The 18,662-nt window shown below is 42.2% G+C and overlaps 2 protein-coding genes across 2 annotated transcripts; both read right to left on the reverse strand.

Annotated features, from left to right (window-relative positions):
* Window positions 1–409: 409 nt before the first annotated feature.
* On the reverse strand, window positions 410–4,571 carry gatd3a (glutamine amidotransferase like class 1 domain containing 3A). Its single transcript, XM_010903343.3, has 6 exons — window positions 4,398–4,571; window positions 4,061–4,113; window positions 3,396–3,629; window positions 3,176–3,268; window positions 2,646–2,802; window positions 410–972 (listed from the first exon to the last, which is right to left on the reverse strand). The coding sequence occupies exons 1-6, from the start codon at window positions 4,509–4,511 to the stop codon at window positions 844–846; spliced, it is 780 nt and encodes a 259-aa protein (XP_010901645.2). The 5' UTR covers window positions 4,512–4,571; the 3' UTR covers window positions 410–843.
* A 7,674-nt stretch (window positions 4,572–12,245) lies between these two features.
* Window positions 12,246–18,604, reverse strand: LOC105029808 (hemopexin). Its single transcript, XM_010903342.5, has 10 exons — window positions 18,587–18,604; window positions 17,409–17,655; window positions 16,390–16,551; window positions 16,010–16,167; window positions 15,430–15,583; window positions 15,104–15,316; window positions 14,491–14,586; window positions 13,656–13,786; window positions 13,280–13,427; window positions 12,246–12,824 (listed from the first exon to the last, which is right to left on the reverse strand). Exons 1-10 carry the CDS (start codon window positions 18,587–18,589, stop codon window positions 12,595–12,597), a joined length of 1,542 nt encoding a protein of 513 aa, XP_010901644.4. The 5' UTR covers window positions 18,590–18,604; the 3' UTR covers window positions 12,246–12,594.
* Between the last annotated feature and the right edge of the window lie 58 nt (window positions 18,605–18,662).

Here is an 18,662-nt window from a genome sequence, read left to right on the forward strand (position 1 = left end):
AGCCATTCACACGTGCAAGTCTTCAAGCTTTTTTTTATTATTCAGAAGTGGAGATATATATACACACACTTTTACAGCTTGACGTCACTTAAATGTCACATTGTCTTTAAACACCCAGTAAAGTTCTTATGATGAATTTGTAGACTGCATAAACCTTTTTTAAAACAGAGATCATAATACAAACTTTCGGCTCCCTCTAGTGGTAAATAGTTATCGTCACACCATGAGATATCACACACAAAACACTGATATTACTGAGTGTACGTTATTAATAATTAAGGATACCTGGAGGAAGTTGGACCTCTCAGAAATGAGAATGGATGGCCCAAGCTTCAGCAAAATACATTTTCACGTGACCCTCCCTGACCACAAAAAACAAGTGACCCTCCCCTAAAGGCCAGACACAAAGTCATAATGAGAACCAGTGTTTAATTTGTGATTCCAGAAACAAACAGTAAAGGTGAAGGGGGTGTGAATAAATAAAACAACAATTATATCCATGGCTACACAAAGTGCAATCTCAATACTTTTTTCATTAGGTGCAATTACTCCTCACCGCCCTCGTTATCACCCTCTGCTGGACAACACAGGAAATTGTAACGATTCTCTAAATTTAGACAAGAATTCTGTGGGAGAGGAAAGGTACCTGATGATATCAGGATTAGAGCCGGTTGTTGTCATTCATATACTGATATTCAGTAGATGTTTACCAAAAACATACAATCGAATTACTCCTACTGAATACTGGCACATTCAATAAAACCTAAATCTTGACAAACGGTTTGTCAATAACTCTAACTTCCCATTTCGTGCGACACCAGGTTGTAACGGGGACTCTCCGTCTCATTTCCCGCTGAGTTTGAGGACGTCGGCAACCATGGCCCCGATGCCATCGAAGATCAGGTGCAGCTGGGTCTCACACATGAAGGCCGGCGATGTCACCACCCTGTTCTTCTGGTCCACATGGGCCTCGTGAGGACACACGTCAGGTCAAGGGTCACACAAAGAGGGACGCAGAGGTCGGGGGGAAAAAAATCACACAGAGCGAGTTAGAGGACAGGCGCCGCCGGGAGGAAGCCTGCATGCCACTGCCATTAAAGGTCTATGCCGTTTGAACAGACTCAAAACGGGGAAACTTCAGATTGGGTCTGTGTGTCCCATGTTGTCAAACCTCATGGAATTCATGGCTAACCGAGGTACAGACGGGGCACAAATGAAAACCCTGAATAAATGGAAGGCACGTAATGAATGCAGAAATGCGGGTAGGGCCACGGTGTCACCGGACCCCCCCCCCCGTCTCAGTTCCAAGGTTACGCTGCTATATTATTGTGCTGGGGGATATGAGGAATGCACTACTAACTTTTTTTCAGTCTCCTCCAGTTTTACATTTTAGGAGGAGATGAGGTCCTGGTCCACACCTGCGGATTACCTGGTTTGGGGGGCCCGTTGCTGTCCCTGTCCTTATCCACCTGGTCATACTTCTGACCTAGTCTAAAATCAAATAGACCCTGGATTTAGCCCAGAGAAATGCATTTATTATTCCAATTGGACTCTTAATATCTCATCCGGCACAGCCAGAAGAGGACTGGTCACCCCTCTCTAGGTTTCTTCCTGAAATTCGACCTTCTTAGGGAGTTTTTCCTAGCCACTGAAATTCAACACTACTGTTGTTTGCTCCTTGGGGTTTATGGCCGGGTGTCTCTGTAAAGCACTTTGTGACAACTGCTGTTGTAAAAAGGGCTTTATAAATAAATTTGATTGATTGATTGATTGATCACGCTCTGAGGCATGTGTAAAAAGCAAGCTAGCCCAGTTGACCTCGACTTTGGATCTAGATGTCAAGAAGATTTAAGTGGTTTTGAAAGGGTTCATTATTGGATGGGTCTCTTCAAGGATGACAATGACCCCATCTACAGGGCTCAGAGGGTCAGAGAATGGTTTGATGAGTATAAAAATCATAATGATGACCCATATTCTATGGCCTTCACAGTCACCAGATCTCAACACAATAACCCAATAAAACACCTGGTGACAAACATTTTGGCCTGACGCGTTAGACAGTCAACCACCATCATCAAAACACCAAATGAGGGAATATTTGGTTTTCCCCAGTACAGTTCCAGAGACTTGTAGAATCTATGCCAAGGCGCATTGAAGCAATTCTGACAGTTCCTGGTGAACCAACACCTTACTGAGACAGTTTATGTTGACAGAGGGCCTACAGTGGACATACAGAGGGCCTACAGTGGACATACAGAGGGCCTACAGTGGACATACAGAGGGCCTACAGTGGACATACAGAGGGCCTACAGTGGACATACAGAGGGCCTACAGTGGACATACAGAGGGCCTACAGTGGACATACAGAGGGCCTACAGTGGACATACAGAGGGCCTACAGTGGACATACAGAGGGCCTACAGTCGACATACAGAGGGCCTACAGTCGACATACAGAGGGCCTACAGTCGACATACAGAGGGCCTACAGTCAGGCACCACGTGCATACATCATGGTCGTTCATAGAAATCAACCCCATCATGGAAAGAGCCGCACTCCAGCCTGCAGAGTTCCACAGGAAAATCCCCGACCAGACCGACATTCTGCATAATAACACCTCATCGATCCGTTACACCCTGAAGGATATGGTGACCTCCTTGACAACGTGCTTGGCTCCCAGACCCTTGATAGCAGCAGCAGTACCGGCGTAGGGCCACTTTCCCCCCTCCTCTTCCTCCTTCCCCACCGTGACCTCCACCCCGGGGATCAGCTTGGCCGCCAGAACGGGGGAGATACAACATAACCTGGGGGTTACGACACACAGACTGTTAGGACAACCTCGCCCCACGCGGAATCTTCCAAACGGCAACAGTCACAGGGCCACTGTGATGGTGAACAAGCATCACTGGTTGCTCCGTTTAGAAAAGGTTGCCTATGGGATATTAGTTTCCTATTCCAATTCTTCAAAATAGAGCAAAACCTTTTTATTCCTATCCACGTTATTTTGAAAGAACTGGGCATGTGAATATGAATTCCTGGTATAGGCATCCAATACTTGGTAACGTCAAAATAGTAGAAAAAAATAGGAAAAGAACAAAACATGGGACTACTTCTAAGCACTGAGACACACCCAAGAGGCCACAGCACCGGACAAGCATTGACATACAACACACTGACCCGATAGGTTTTCCGGCCTTATGAAAGTCCTTCACGACACGCTCCACGTCCTTGTTGACTTTGCAGTCCGGACCGTCCACAGCAAACGTCGACCTGCCATGGAACACAACTAAAACCCAACGGTCTAAAACAGAGAGGCGGCGTCCACACGGCCCGCCCAATTCCGTAAACAACACACAAAGTCTCAGCTAACGCAGGTACATTCGACTGGTCAACATACAGGTTTTTGGCGGCCCCAAAGCCTCCCGGGAAGATGATCGCGTCGTGGTCGCCGACACTCAGTTCGGCCAAATCCGTGACTTTGCCCCTAGCGATGCGCGCGGACTCAGCCAGGACGTTCCGGGTCGTGTCCTCCATCGGCACCCCCTTCCCATGGTCAATGACATGCATCTGAGTAATGTCAGGAGCGTACATCTGGACCTCTGCCCCACCCCTGCTCAGGTGCACCAAGATCCTGACACACACAAATACCCCCCGTGAGAAAATGTGGTAAGCAATTCAATGTTAGCCAACACCTTCTGTTGACATGACAGTCCGCAGAATGTGACCTGATTTGAATCATATAAGCGCTAAAGAAACACACTATGTTTTTTGCAGTTTATGAATTAAAGTGTATCTTCTGATGGTTCACTGGCAATGCGAGTGCATGCATTTTTGTGTTGTAGGCTGAGGGGATTCAAAACCCCACTGCAAAACAGCATTCAATGTTTTTCCTTTAACTGATCTAGAATATCAGGTGTGTTGATTTTAACTGATCTAGAATACCAGGTATGTTGAATTCAGGAAACCACTAAACAGATCCGTTGGCAGGAAGAGGACAGCCTACCTGGCTTGAAATTAATGGATTTAAACAGAGTGTAACCGCACAGAAATAGGCCAACTCACGCGGAAGCTTCATGGATTTCTGTTCCATCATACACTCCACACCCAGACAGCACCTTAATTAGAGAGGTTGGCATCATAAGAAACCATGTCACATACTGCAGTCGACGAGAAAAGCATTTGTCGGTCGTGTTGTGGTGATCTTATGAATATACAATATGGCATGCCATCCACACACGAACGCCTTCGGTATTTTGTAGTGGCGTTTTATTTTTGATGTCAGGAAGTAATTTCAAATTGTCAGACAAAGTTACCAGACAAAACATATATATGCAGTAATGTATCATTGCACAAATCACGTTCACAGTCCTAGCACCGCATGATAGGTAGGTTAACTTACAACTGCAACTTTTGCACCACTGCAACTGGCACTTGTGTGAAACCCCGCGTGTAAAATCTTTGATTTAACAAGGTAAGGAACCGACTTAAACGCTAGTAATCTTGAATAAAACATTGTGAGCTTACTAACAACACCTGACGCCTGGTACAAAGAAGACGCAAAGTGACCTACGTAATCACGTATTGTTAACCTACGTCCTGTGAGCAACATTATTATGCACTTCCGGGTCACAGAATTGTGGAATATTTCTAAATAAATGTCGCAGACGTAATAATAGAAAAGTGACGTAAATCTGTATTCATGATTTATAAAAACAAAAATCTACATATTACCAGTCATTAGTGTTTGTGATATGTGCATGATAGATTGATTTTTGAAACATGATCAAATGTGTGCTAATGCAAATCATTGCATATGAAAGCTAATATAGCCTATAGACTATTGCCTCATAGCGGAAGAATTGTTCTACACGCGGCAGTGAATTTATAAATATGTATTGTATAATATATAATCCAACAACAGTGATTTGCTTTGAGGCCAAGGGAATAGGCAGAGGAAAAATCCAGCAACACTTGCAATTGCGTAGTGCTTTAGGAAATGACGCCATTCATAGATTCTCCAGAATATTTTTTTACAATACTTTAATGCACTATGCAAAGCTGTAAAAATAGTATTTTCAGGCCAACCTTTTGAAGGCAAAATACGAAAACAGGAAGTCTTAGTATTGTTGCCGATTCACTAATGTTGCCGGCATTACGCTTGTACAAATGTGGCCAACAAAAGTGAACCTTGTGTCGAAGGTTTCAGACAGGTCATGAAATAAATCTTAATAGAAAATGATTGCAGCTCAGGATCATAACAATACAAAATACGTTTTGTGTGTGTGCCAACGTGAACTTTCATTCATAGCCTGAACAAATATATAGGCTATAATTGATTTTACATACATGTTGGTTTGACCTGGAAAATAGTTTAAATAGTTTTCTGGCGTAAATTACTTATTGTTATGTAAAGTTTCAGCTTCTAAAGACATTGGCTCGAATATATATGTTCTTGTAGATTTAGAAACACGTGCAAACAAGGACAACTACTTAACTTCTCCCACTAACTTGTGAAAGGTCTGTCGAGTCCACTTCGCGTTCGCAAGTGTTCCCGTAAGTGTCTTGATTTGCTTTACGCCTCTGGGCCTAATAACAGTTTGACTAATTATGCTATTCTTTAGTGATTAGCGGTCTATCTGGGACTCGACTACAGCGCCCTCGTGTAGCTGGCTAAAGAAAAGGTATAAAACAATTGTTACGGGAAACGTACAAAGGCTTGGCATGTGCAGTGACTTGGACGAAAAGGAAATGTAGTGTTTATGACTTTCTTTGGATCCACTCGTCCTGTGGTCCAAACAGAAATCAAAACATAGCACAATACAACTATACATTATAATAGGCCTACAATATATCACCTAATAGGCATACATAGTGTAAAAGTGACAATTAAAAAAACATAATACCTATGGAAGACCAGAACTGCCAAAATCAACAGTACATAAATACATGTTTCAATAAATAAATGTGTACATAAACAACACAAAAGTTGAAAAGGAAGGTTTTGAGTGAGGAACAGAAGCATTCAATTTGCAGTGGTCTCTTAAATTTAACCCTTCTGTTCCTCATTCAAAACCTTCCTTTTCAATGTTTTTGGAAAGGAAAGAAAAAGGTGCAATGGTCTCTTAATTTTTGCCGGAGCTGTATACAGTGGATATAAAAAGTCTACACACCCCTGTTAAAATGCCTGGTACTTGTGATGTAAATGAATGGGACAATGATAAATCATGTCTGAACTTTTTCCACTTCAAATGTGACCTATACTGTGAACAATTCAATTGAAAAACAAACTAAAATTTTTAACAGGGAAAAAAAACAACTCACAATAACCTGGTTGCATAAGTGTGCACACCCTTAAACTAAACTTTTTGGGTAGGAGTCTAATAACATGACACATATAGACTTGGCAATATTTGCCCACTCTTCTTTGCAAAAGCGCTCCTAATCTGTCAGATCATTCCAAAACATTAATCTTCTTCTGGTGAAGCCATGCTTTTGTGGATTTGGATGTGTGCTTTGGGTCGTTGTCATGCTGAAAGGTGAACTTTCTCTTCATCTTCAGCTTTCTAATGGACGCCTGAAGGCTTTGGGCTAAAATTGCCGGGTATTTGCACCTGTTCATAATTCCAACCACCCTGACAAAGGCACCAGTTCCAGCTGAAGAAAAACAGCCCCAAAACATGATGCTGCCACCACCATGCTTCACTGTGGGTATGGTGTTCTTTGGGTGATTTGCAGAGTTGTTTTTGCGCCAAAAATACCTTTTGGAATTATGGCCAAAAATATTGAATGCTTTGGAAATTATTTTGTACTCTTCTCCTGACTAATATCATTCAACGAGATTCCTCTGACGCTTTGGAAGCTCTCTGCGGACAATGGCTTTTGCTCTTAGATGCAACTAAGAAAGTGTCAGGAAAGTCCTACTAGAATAGCTGAACTTTATTTGTGATTAATCAGATTCACTTTAAATGATGGCAGGTATGTAATGACTTCTATTTAACATGAGTTTGAATGTGATTGGTTAATTCTGAACATGCACTGGGCCAAAAACCCTGAAAATACAGATATATACAAGGCTATATTTTCCTGAATTAAGTAAAGAGAGTGAAAATGCTCTAACCCGAACTGTCATTGAATTCATATCATGACAAAATCCGAAATCTGTATTGGCACTGTAAAAGCACATAGGAAATTCGACATCAAAATGTTCCCTTGTCACGGTGACTAGTCCCGGAGATACCAGACTCGTATATGCGCGTCATACGTACCAAACGCGCGTGGCCTTGCTATCTTACTCTGAGAATATCTAATCTCCGAATTCGCAATGCATCATCAAATTGACACATTTGGAGTCCCGAAAACCACGAAAATACGTACATATACAATTTTACATATTCCCTAATTTGAAGAAGCCAAATGTAACAAATTTAACATTCTCTGACCACAAATGTTATTGATTTATAATGGCACATTTTGGAATCCGTATATGCGTTTTTAAGCACTCTTTAAGAAACTCTGAGTCACCATTTCCCCATACCAGGATATGTAGTCTCAGGAATAGCAGACTCTTATGAATGTTATCTCTACCTTGTGTGGGGCAAAACACTATCATACTCAACTATCTGATGATTCATATCCTCAATTTATTTGGAATCCTACATCTTATTCAAAATGTCAGGAATGTGGATATTTGGAGTATGTACATGAAATGTTTCTTATCCAGATAGGCTATCATGTCCCTAATGGACAGTAAAATCATGAATTCGGAAGGTAAAAAATATAACATTCCTCTTCCAGGCAAAGATATGGCCAAGATATGTACGGTATGACATTAGGAAAATGTACAGCCTTTTTCCATTACCCAATCGCATCACACATCCCCTGGTTTAAAAACCCAGTCAGTTGGTTCTCCTAAAGATACTCTTGCTTTACCTCACATGGACATAGACAGTCTTGAGATACATACCCTTTTTGATAGACAGACACTTTGTTCATACATACATCTCACTGTGTTCTGTTTCATGTGAGTATGTATTGTTGTGGTGTTTTGTTTGGTGTTGTTTAGTCAATTGTTTGCTGTTTAGTCCTTGTTCAACCTGTGTTTGGACTATATTATTTAATTTCTTGGGTCCAGCTCAGCCCCTTTTCCCTAACCCCTTTACTGTGTGTTTAAAATAAACGTTTTATGTTTGACGGCAGCTTTGGTTGTCTGTGTCGTTTGTTCTCACTGTGCCTTTACACTACACTAATTTGCATGCGTTTTATGTTATGAGCCACAGCGTTCGTAACAACCGGATTTGGATCAAATTACGGGAATGTGTATTATATTTGGAGAGTATGCTTCTCAGGAAATATCGTACTTCATGTCTTGTCCATAGCCTACAAAATAATTTGAAACAAAAAACAAACAAATTGATTGAGATTAATACAACAACCCACAAAAAAAGCCTAAAGCAGCCATCTGAAGTGCTTACTGATATTTGAATGAAAAGAAATGGTCGACTGGGATCGCTGATATTTATTTATTAAAACAGCAAAGAAAATCTAAACATTGGCATTACACTTGTTAACATAAACTATAATTGTCTGAAAACATTCAACAACCATCCCGAAAAACACAGAATTAATATTTCAGTCAACAACATTAATTTCAAAACGAATTATCTGTGAATATTGGGTCTATGTCTCAGTTTCGCCTCCCGCAGACAAATACCTCTGGTTGGAAGGTTGGCTTGGTGGTTCTCCAGTGCTCTCCCTCCCAAGACTCACTCTGGTGTGGCTGGACCTGGGATCCTTTCCCTTTTTTCGGTTATCATCCAGTTCCCTTTGACATTGTTGAATGACGCAAGTACATTTGGAAGACCGCCTCTTCGGAGACAAAACTTCATATGATGTTTTATATTCGTTGCCTCTCTCATCATCCTTACATCAGAGACGCAACAGCTCCCTTGAGGAATCCCTCAGCAGATGCCATAATGGAGGTCTGATCCTATTTGGAGGAGCCCCTCCTCCAAAGATTTGCAGTTCCTCTGAGCTGGTGGAAGAACAAGGCCTCTATCTACCCACAGCTGATTAAAGTCATTACAGGGAGACTCATCCACTCCGTCTGAGAGGGTCTTCTCGAAAACAGGACAAATAATTACTCAGAGAAGGAAGTAAGGCAGCTTGCATTTCTGATTGCAAATCTCTCATAAAATAAAAGTGTGTGTGTGTGTGTGTGTGTGTGTGTGTGTGTGTGTGTGTGTGTGTGTGAAAATGGCAATAAAGAAGAGAAAAAGAGGGACTATTTTGTTGTTCAGATTGTATTTGTTTTGAATGTTGTTTCTATACATTAAAAAGTTATGATTTAAATGCAAATGTTTAATAGTATTCTTTTCAATCAATGCATTTTTAAAGAAATTGTGAGACATTGTGAGTATGATTTCATTTAATAATCTAATTAGAATTGTTTTCACACCTATCATAGTCAAAGTCATAGTTAAAACATGTATTTTTTTAAAGAGCCGTTTGTAAGCCAAAAGAGCCATCTTTTCAGTGAGCTGAGTCAAACGAGACGGCTCACTGAAAAGAGCCGGAATACCCATCACTAATATAAGCCGATGTAAAAACATATTTCATGCCAATGATAGCGGTGTGGTTGATGGGTCTAACGTTTAATGCCATGGATAGCGGTATAGCTGTATTATTTTATTTAGTTTATGGTATTGGTATCACTTAGACTATTGTCTTTTAATTACAGGGGATTGCCCTGTATGAATACATGTTAAATAAATACACCACAGTAAACGTGTGTTAATATAGGCTGAAACATTTCTTTATAATAGGTGGTACATTCAATTCAATATGAGGTATAAAACAGTTTACCCGGTCACGGCGGCTGGTAAGAAGTTTCTTGCGTTTAATTTTCTCCAACTCAATCTTCCTTTTAGTTTTTAGATTTTCAAATGCGTTGTTTCAAGCCTCTGTGTATATATACAGTAGTAGCCTTTATTAGTCTATGTGACAAAATGTACTTATTAAAATACGCATACACCAGATGAGATTGCCATTCCTTTCAGCCTGCACAACTGCCACTGTGAGGTCTTCATTGTGCAAGGAGACCTGAAACAGAAATGATTAGGAATTAGTATAAATATGCGCAAAGTAACTGCTTTAACCATGTCAGACATTCAGTCAAGAGTACAACGTAAACTCGAAACTTAAGGAGCTTGAGTGATAGTGTTTGCATATAAGTATAATGTGCCAAAACATTATCTAGAAAAAAAAACAAGACAGTGTATTAGTGTAGTCTACTCAATGTATATCTGTGCCTGTATTCATATGTCACATACTTAGCTCTCCAAGGTTTCTGATGACATGCCCTATTGATGGTAAGGCATGTGGTTGGAATGATACAAAAATATGTTACCAATGTGAATGCAAACCATCTATTCTAGGCCTTTGCCTTAGCTGTAAAATATGTATAATAGAGAGTTGCAGCTTACACATAGCTCCAATGGCAGTTGCATGCTCCCTGTACCAATTTTATTGACATCCATCTTCAATTTTATCTCGTTGATGGATTCGTTAATTTCTTTGATGGCGCCCTCCATCTTCCCTATTTTTCTTTAAAAATCTAATAAACCAAACATAAAGTTATTAAATGCAATACACTGTTAGCTTCAAAAGTGCAACATTTTTGTAAAATGTACCACAGCCTCTGTAGTAAAAAGGGCTAGCCTAGCCAACTAATACAGTACTGTAACACACCAAGCTAGGTAGCATAACGTCATATTTACAACTTTAGCTGAACATGCCAGAACTCAACAGGAGTTATGCAACCAGGTTATTGATTTAGATTTTTTATTTTTCCCCCTCAAAGATTTCAGTTTGTTTTTCAATTGAATTGTTCATGTTATAGGTCACATTAAAGGTGAAAAAAGTTCTGACATGTCTTTTACATGGGGTGTGCAGCCTTTCTATATCCACTGTAATTGTATTAAGCAATAGAGACACTACAGTGATTGCTAGGACGTTGCTAGGACCACAATACATTCAGGGCTTAAGAACTAAGGGGACAAGCACAAATCCTGAAACACCGCCCAAGATCATTATCCCTCCTCTACCAAACTTTAAACTTCATAGTGGGCACTATGTATTCCGGTAGGTAGCGTTCTCCTGGCATCCGCCACACCCAGATTCGTCCATGGTGTTTATACAGCTCCAGCCGACGTTTGGCATTGCGCATGATAATGGGATGGTCAGAAATGACACAAACTGACTTGTGGCAAGGGTGGCATCCTATCACAGTGCCATGTTTAAAGTCACTGAGCTCTTCGGTAAGATTTTATGGAAACGTGATAAATGGGTATGGCTGAAACACCTGAACTAGACAATTAGTAGGGTTGTCAATACTATTTTTCCTCGTCCTTAAGCTAATGAGGGGGCGGGAATTTAACAGTCATCCATAGCAATCAAGCCCAGTGAGGGAGATAGACTCAAACTTTGACGATGGTGAGGTCTGTTTTAGATCGTCAGGCGTCATTACACCAGGGTCTTGCAGTACTCCTCCAAATAAAATAGAAAGTTACCAGTCTTAAAGATCTTGAGAGAAAACTAGAATAAATATAGACATCACTTTTGAAAGATAGAGGAATACATGGACTGATTTGGACTTGTTTCTCTTCGACAGGTAAGCAATTTCCCAGCTAAGGACTGTAGCAAGTTAGTTAGTAATAATCAGCAAGGTATCAGTAGATAACTATAGAAGCCATTTAAATGTACAAAAGTGGGTTAGGGGCTAATGACTTTGAAGAGTTGCTCAATGCTATGACATTGCAGGGGCTTGTAAATACAAAAACTTGCTAAAATAGGCAAATAATTAGTGGAATGCCACATTCCCATGATCATTTAATCAAAAAGAAAAGCTAGCGGAGTCAGCAAACAAAACCTAACATCACTAATGTTAGTGATAAATTCTTATGTCACGATTCATCCCCCTTGATTGTGTGTGGATGTCAGTTTACTTCTGTTTCTGTCTAAACTGAGTGCTATTTGTGCTGCTTACTGCAGGACCAACTGCATAGTCGGCTCTGGACCCAAAATCAAATCAAATGTTTTACACCTGACCGCACAGCTGGATGGAAATCCAGGTGAGAACTGAACCAGACTGTTCTGTGATAAGCACCATCTCCACACACACACACACAGTTTCTTCCTGTTTTAGCTACCACTGAAACTACAGTTAAAGAAACCAGGCGAATGAGAGACGTTTTGTTGGGTGCTGTCATGATTTTTATTGTAGAACAACACTTGAAGAATGGATGCCCTCTATTCCACATGAGCCTTTCAGAAAGAGCACCACAGAACAAAAACTGCTCCAGCACAAGGACAACTGCAGGATATTCAGTGAGAGGGACAAGAGACTAGGAACAGAACAGAAAGGACTTTCCATTTCTTTAAGGAACAGTGTTGGAGGTAGGACACAGTTGTTAGGTCAGTAAAGCACTGGGAACGATGAAATCACAGGATCATCACAACGACAAAGTGACTGGTGGACCGTAGGTCAGTTGCTGCGTCTGATGTTGTTCGTCACGCGACTCTCTCTCTTTCCCCACCCTCTAGTGGTCACAGCCGAACAGCTCCATTGGAACACTGTGAGCCTCAGGAATTAACTTGGACATCAGCATGACCTTCATGCTATCAAAGTGGTAATAATAGTTTCCCTTGAATATCTTCACGCCCTTCGGACCGCACATGCCAGCGTCTATACTGCTCACGGTGGTGAACGGGAGATCTTTAACTGGAACACGTGGGGAGGCCTTCAGGTCGATATCGTAGATAGTCTGACCTGGAATGAGAGGGATGACGTTAACATTGACTAGCATTAGAAGCATGTTTTAAATGCCTCAAAGCCGGCACAGCTCTCTAAGCATAAGCCACAGCTTTTATGCATCATTTAGGACACATACTCTTATCCAGAGCGACATACATGACACATACTCTTATCCAGAGCGACATACATGACACATACTCTTATCCAGAGCGACATACATGACACATACTCTTATCCAGAGCGACATACATGACACATACTCTTATCCAGAGCGACATACATGACACATACTCTTATCCAGAGCGACATACATGACACATACTCTTATCCAGAGCGACATACATGACACATACTCTTATCCAGAGCGACTTAAAGAGCAATTCAGGTTAAGCACGTAACTCGACAGCAAACCGCGTCAATGTATATTCTATTATTCAGCTTACTGTGGTCGGTTTGGTGTGGCTGTTTACCTTTAACAACGTGTGCGATGTGGTGATCCTGACACACGAAGGCAGCGCTGATTGGGCCTTCCAGTCCAATCTCGTCCTTTAGGGCCTTGGGGTACCCTTCCAGAAGTTTGTGGGGCTCCGCAGTTGTATAAACATATATCTTGTTATCCTGCAAACAAGAACAAGGTTATTGGTCATGGAAAAATAACTGTTTACTCAGTTAGCACTTGCATTTCAAAAACTTTTCAAGGGTAGTAAAGTCAATTGCTGATTTGCATTGTGGTCCCTTAGGTTATTGTGCAATTCTTTACATGCACTTGGAAATTCCATGACTGTCTATGGACCCCTCAACTCCTGCTCTGAACTGTGTGTGTGTGCCTGTGTGTGTGTAGCGTACCTTGACCATGTAGAGGTGGTTTTCGTAGGTGAAAACTGCGTCTGGATTACTGTGTAGCTCCTTGAAATGTTTCTCGATGGGGTCAGCTGTCCACTTCTCAGTGGCAGCATCCTGATCCAGGAAGTAGTGGCCTAAAGGTCATGGGTCGAGAGAAGAGGTCAGGATGTGAGCTCGGACCGGAGAGCAGTATGAGGCGCGTGTTTTTCAAAAACATAAAACGTGACAGCACTACTGAAATGTGGGCAACAATGTCAGTTGGAAGTCCAATAATATGTGTTCTGCACTCTTGGAATTAGTGGTGAATCAAGGAACCCTGGAGTTCGACATGGAGATGTTGCTTATCATTGGTCCATAATTGGTTTATTAGCGGTCTAACTAAGATTGAATTCCAGTGTAATTCCTTTTCGGTTGTCCTCACCTGTAAAGGTGGTCTGAGACTCATTAATGGGGGGGTATACAACACGTTCTTATGCAAAACCCGAATTCGGTGAAGATACCAATTCAATACTAATAATCAGCAAAGCTAATATTATATCATTGCCAAAAATAACCTTCTGAAAGCCATGCCTCCGTTATGCCACGCCTTCCTCCTAATAGGTCCATGCCTTTGCAATATACTGTATTATTTTAATCTAGATAAACGAGACTTGTTGTAAGATTTTGCATCGGATATATATTTTTCAAGGTTCAGAAAGGTTCATTTTTAAAACTTCAAAGCATCTCCAGTTCTATAAGTTCAAAGTGAATTAGTGAAGTTTTGCCAATTCACTTTCAAGTCACCAAAGCGTCCCCACCCAGACCCCCAGCTTGGGCACTGGACGCTGGAGTGACAGACCTCGGAAGGCGAGGACATTCCCGGCGTCGTCTGAGGTGATGGCGTCCAGGTGCACACGGCTGCACTGCTCCCTCTCAACGTGGTCTGTGGTGTTTCCTGAGGTGGGGACACAATAGCGCAGCGTTAGCTACTGCCAACGGCTTGCATTTCAAATGCTGCGCACCCAACAGCACCCTGTTCCCTGTTTACATTGTACATGTTCCTAATGTAGCAGAGGCGGGTGTTCTCATCCAGAGTGAGTACGGGGAGCAGTTTAGGGAACGTCTCACGTAAGAGCGCATTTTTTAACAACACCTACTCAGGGATTTGAACTAGTCACACTTAGGCTGCTGGCGTTAACTGCTAGGCTACTGGTCGCCCTAATGGGCAATGTGTCTAGTACATCTCTGCCTGGGGATAGGTTACTTTTTTGGGAGACGCAAACTATTCTAACTGTGCTGTTGGTCCTAAGCACTGGTGTAATGGAGAGACAAAAAAAAAACTATCGCTTTGTGCCCATTTGCACCCTGGATCCCCCGCTTTCTTACCCACATTTTCGGTCAATCGCTTGTTCTCTCAAATATTAAAAAAGAAAAATGCGGTCCATTGCGTTCTGTTGTCCTTTGTCACTCACCGAACTTGGAACACTTCATGAAGTAGTCCCGGGCCTCCTTGGGGTACCTTCCGTGCACGTCGCCCGTCTTGGGGTCGAACTTGGAGAATTGGTGTCCATGGAAACAGTAGTAGTGCTCAGCATAGCGGAATGCGGAGGTGCAGTTAGGCATGCTCTTGAACTCCTTCTCGTCGACCTTCTTTGTCCTTACGTTGTAGTGGTAGATATCATCACCTGGGAAGAACACATGAACTCTGGGTAATACTTAGAGGACTGCATTTTATGTCACATGGGTCGGGATTGTTTCCTTGCTACAAAATCACAAACATTTTCATATATTCACTCACCCTTGAAGAAGATGACAGAGTCTTCATCACAGTCGGGCTTGGGGCACACGACAGCAGCGGTCAGGTGGTCAGGAATACCGGGGAACACGGCAGAGATGTCCTTGGGGTAGCCATCCTCCAGCTTGTGCTTGTAGTAGCTGAACACTTTGGTGTCCTGTAGCAGAACAAAACACCACCAGCAGTCACAGGGTCAGCCACTTCATGGAGCGAACTAGTTGAAAATGGATTTAGGCCCCATATTGTCTGGACCTCAAAGAAAAGCAGCATACGCTATATAGTTAACATTAACAAAGCAGTGAGTTTGGGAAAATTACGAGAAAAAAATAGGGTTAGTATATTTCCTCTAGATTCCAAAAATAGTGATCACCCCTCACTAAGTGAAAACCCATCCCAAACCTTTACCAGGCTGTCAACAATTTCAACCTAAGTTATTCCCAATAACACTTTAAATGCTTGTTTCCTCGTAGGAGGAGAACGTGAAATGTTCATTAGTTCATTTATGAATCAAAACAACATATTACATTCCTCTTTTTGGTAGGGGAGGAATCGAATGTTCTAATGGCTGCCGAGTGGACCGTACCAGGAAGAAGAAGATATGGTCGTGCTCAGTAGGGTTGTCCTCATAGTGCATGCGGAAGGCGGCATCCACGTGCCCCAGGTGGTGATGGTCGTCCAGTTCAGCGAACGATCCATTGGACAGCTCGGCTTTGCCATGGAAACCCTTGAACAAGTGGTCACCTGTCGGGTGACACCTTTGGTGAGTCACTAACCTCAGAAACTAACCTCAGACGTATGCAAAAAGAAAACTGAGTTTTCTGGAAAGACAATGTCTACGTTGGACAAAACGTAGCCAAGTCCCAGTGAACTGAACTGGATTCTCAGAATTAGCTCGCCGGTTTGGTGTTGTGTGAGTGACAGTTGGTGCAAGCATGACCACGGTCCTTTCCGCCCGTGACTCACCCTTGAAGAAGTAAGGGACTCCTTCCTCGTTCACCACAACGGCGTCCATTTCGAGCCCCTTGCAGCGGTCAAGCCCGAACCCAGTGTGGTGTCCGTGGTCATTCTGTCCATGTTGGTGGTCATTCTGTCCATGTTGGTGGTCATTGTGCCCACCAGGCTTAACTGAGTCGGGGGAAAAAACCCAAAACCAAACAGTGCATATGTATTCAGAACACAGCTTTCCTGTCAACAAAGCTTTCCTATTTTGCAGACGGTCATACCCGGAGCAACTGACACTAATGAGGCCATGCATTTACAAACTGCCCACACTTCCCTGGCTGTGAGCCCCATGCACATTTACTGGGCTACACGGGGACGCCAGAATAGGACGCTTAGAAATGAATCGCTCAATAAGCTCCATGGAACTAAAAGCATTGTCTGGTCTGCGTAACGGGCAGACCGTCTGAGGCTTTGGGCTATCTGTCCCGGTTGCTTGCAGTCAGTCTTTATAACATCTGACGTATAACCTAACACTAACCTAGGGCCCAACAGTCCAAGTCATGTTATCATGAAATTTGACGATATTTGGATTAGTTCAGATCAAAAGTAAAAACTAAAAATAACATGAAATTCAGGACACAGTTTGATGAAGGGCTACATGTGACCGTGCATAAAACCAAATGCAATTGCACCAATCATAATGTCATATTCTCTTTCTTCATTTAAACAATTACCGCGTTCTGTCCAACATTGCAGAAAGCATTTTCAGAGAGGTGTGGTTTATATTGGACATTTCACACGTAACTAGAGAACTTGGACTCGCACTGCCATGAGTTAATAGGCCTTCTAACCCCTTTTACAAATAAGGCGATTGTTAGAACAGACACTTTCTCTCAAAAGCCTTGCATAAATCTGTTAGAAGAAAGGTGTCCGTCCACATAGAAGCAAGTAGTCAGAACAAAAAAATAATCTTCAATCATTCCTGGACATAGTGTTGACACAGACGTAATGAGCCCACAAAGTTGCTGAGGCGAACTCACCGTCATTTGTATGGCCGGCGTGGTGGTCGGCCTGGCAGAGAGCCAGGGCCAGGCAGAGACACAGTGTCTGAGAGAGCAGCCTCATCGTGTCCTTAGGCTCCAGGAGAAGGTTCTGGGTAAAGGTGCCTGATCTGCTGCGGGACGGCTCTTTTATACCCAGGAGTGTGAGCGGGTCTGTCACAACAGGTGAGTAGGTGGGGCAGAGCAAAGGTGGCACAGGGTGGGCAGGAAAGATACGTGGGTGGACCTGGCATCAAACACACACAAAAACGCCCCCCCCCCCGTGTTTTGTAGGCAGTGTGGGCGGGCAGTTCTGTATACAGACCGGTCATTGGCCGAGGTGAATCTGGGCTCGGTGATATTAGCCTGTTGGTACAAATCCATCTGTTTACAGTATCATTTGCATTTAACAAAAAGATATCTGCGTAGGTATACACATCTTTTCGGTCTTTATTTTGTAGTACTTTTACTGCTAATTAACTGCTGAAAACAGACTCAGAGACACTGAAATTGCCTTATAAAAAAAGAAGTGTATGTTAAGTCAACAAATGGATTAAGTGAAATGAAACACACATTTGTATAGGGGTACAGAAAAATATTGTAGGAAAGGAAAAGCACACTCATATGCTCCACCACATCCCATTATAAACATCCAGAAAAAATATATTGTATACAGTTAACCATGGAGAAGGCCCCATGAAGGGCCATGTAGCTGCAAAAACTCTAAATACTTTTCTAATTTTCTAATTGCCAGTATTATGGATATTATACTTCATGCTTTGTAGCATGTAAAAAATGCTGAGCAAGCCCAGTTGACCTCGATTTTGGATTAAGATGGCAAGAAGTAATAATTTAGGCGACTTTGAAAAAGGGTTCATTATTGGGTCACTTCCAGGATGACAGTCCTGTAAAAAAAAAAAGTCCCTCGACAAACCTTGCTCCCAGTGAACTGAATGAATTACAATTTCTCCTATCACATTTGAAATAGGATATTGGGATGTAGAGCAGCATTTCTCTGGTACTTGGGTGGACTTAAAGGATTTTTTTTTTTTAGCTAATCTAGAAAAACGTATGTAAAATTACAAATTACATATTTAACTTTGTAAGCTACCCACCCAAATGTTGAGCAATCTCACAGTTGATTTGCAGCTAGTTTTTTATATCAGTGGTTCCATTACCATTGTCGCTGGCTAACGGGTTTGTTGACTTCATGTGGTGATGCATGTCAGCCTGGGGTAGGAGATGGCATCGCCA

This window comes from Esox lucius, chromosome 20, assembly GCF_011004845.1.
Source record: "Esox lucius isolate fEsoLuc1 chromosome 20, fEsoLuc1.pri, whole genome shotgun sequence".
Taxonomy (NCBI): domain Eukaryota; kingdom Metazoa; phylum Chordata; class Actinopteri; order Esociformes; family Esocidae; genus Esox; species Esox lucius.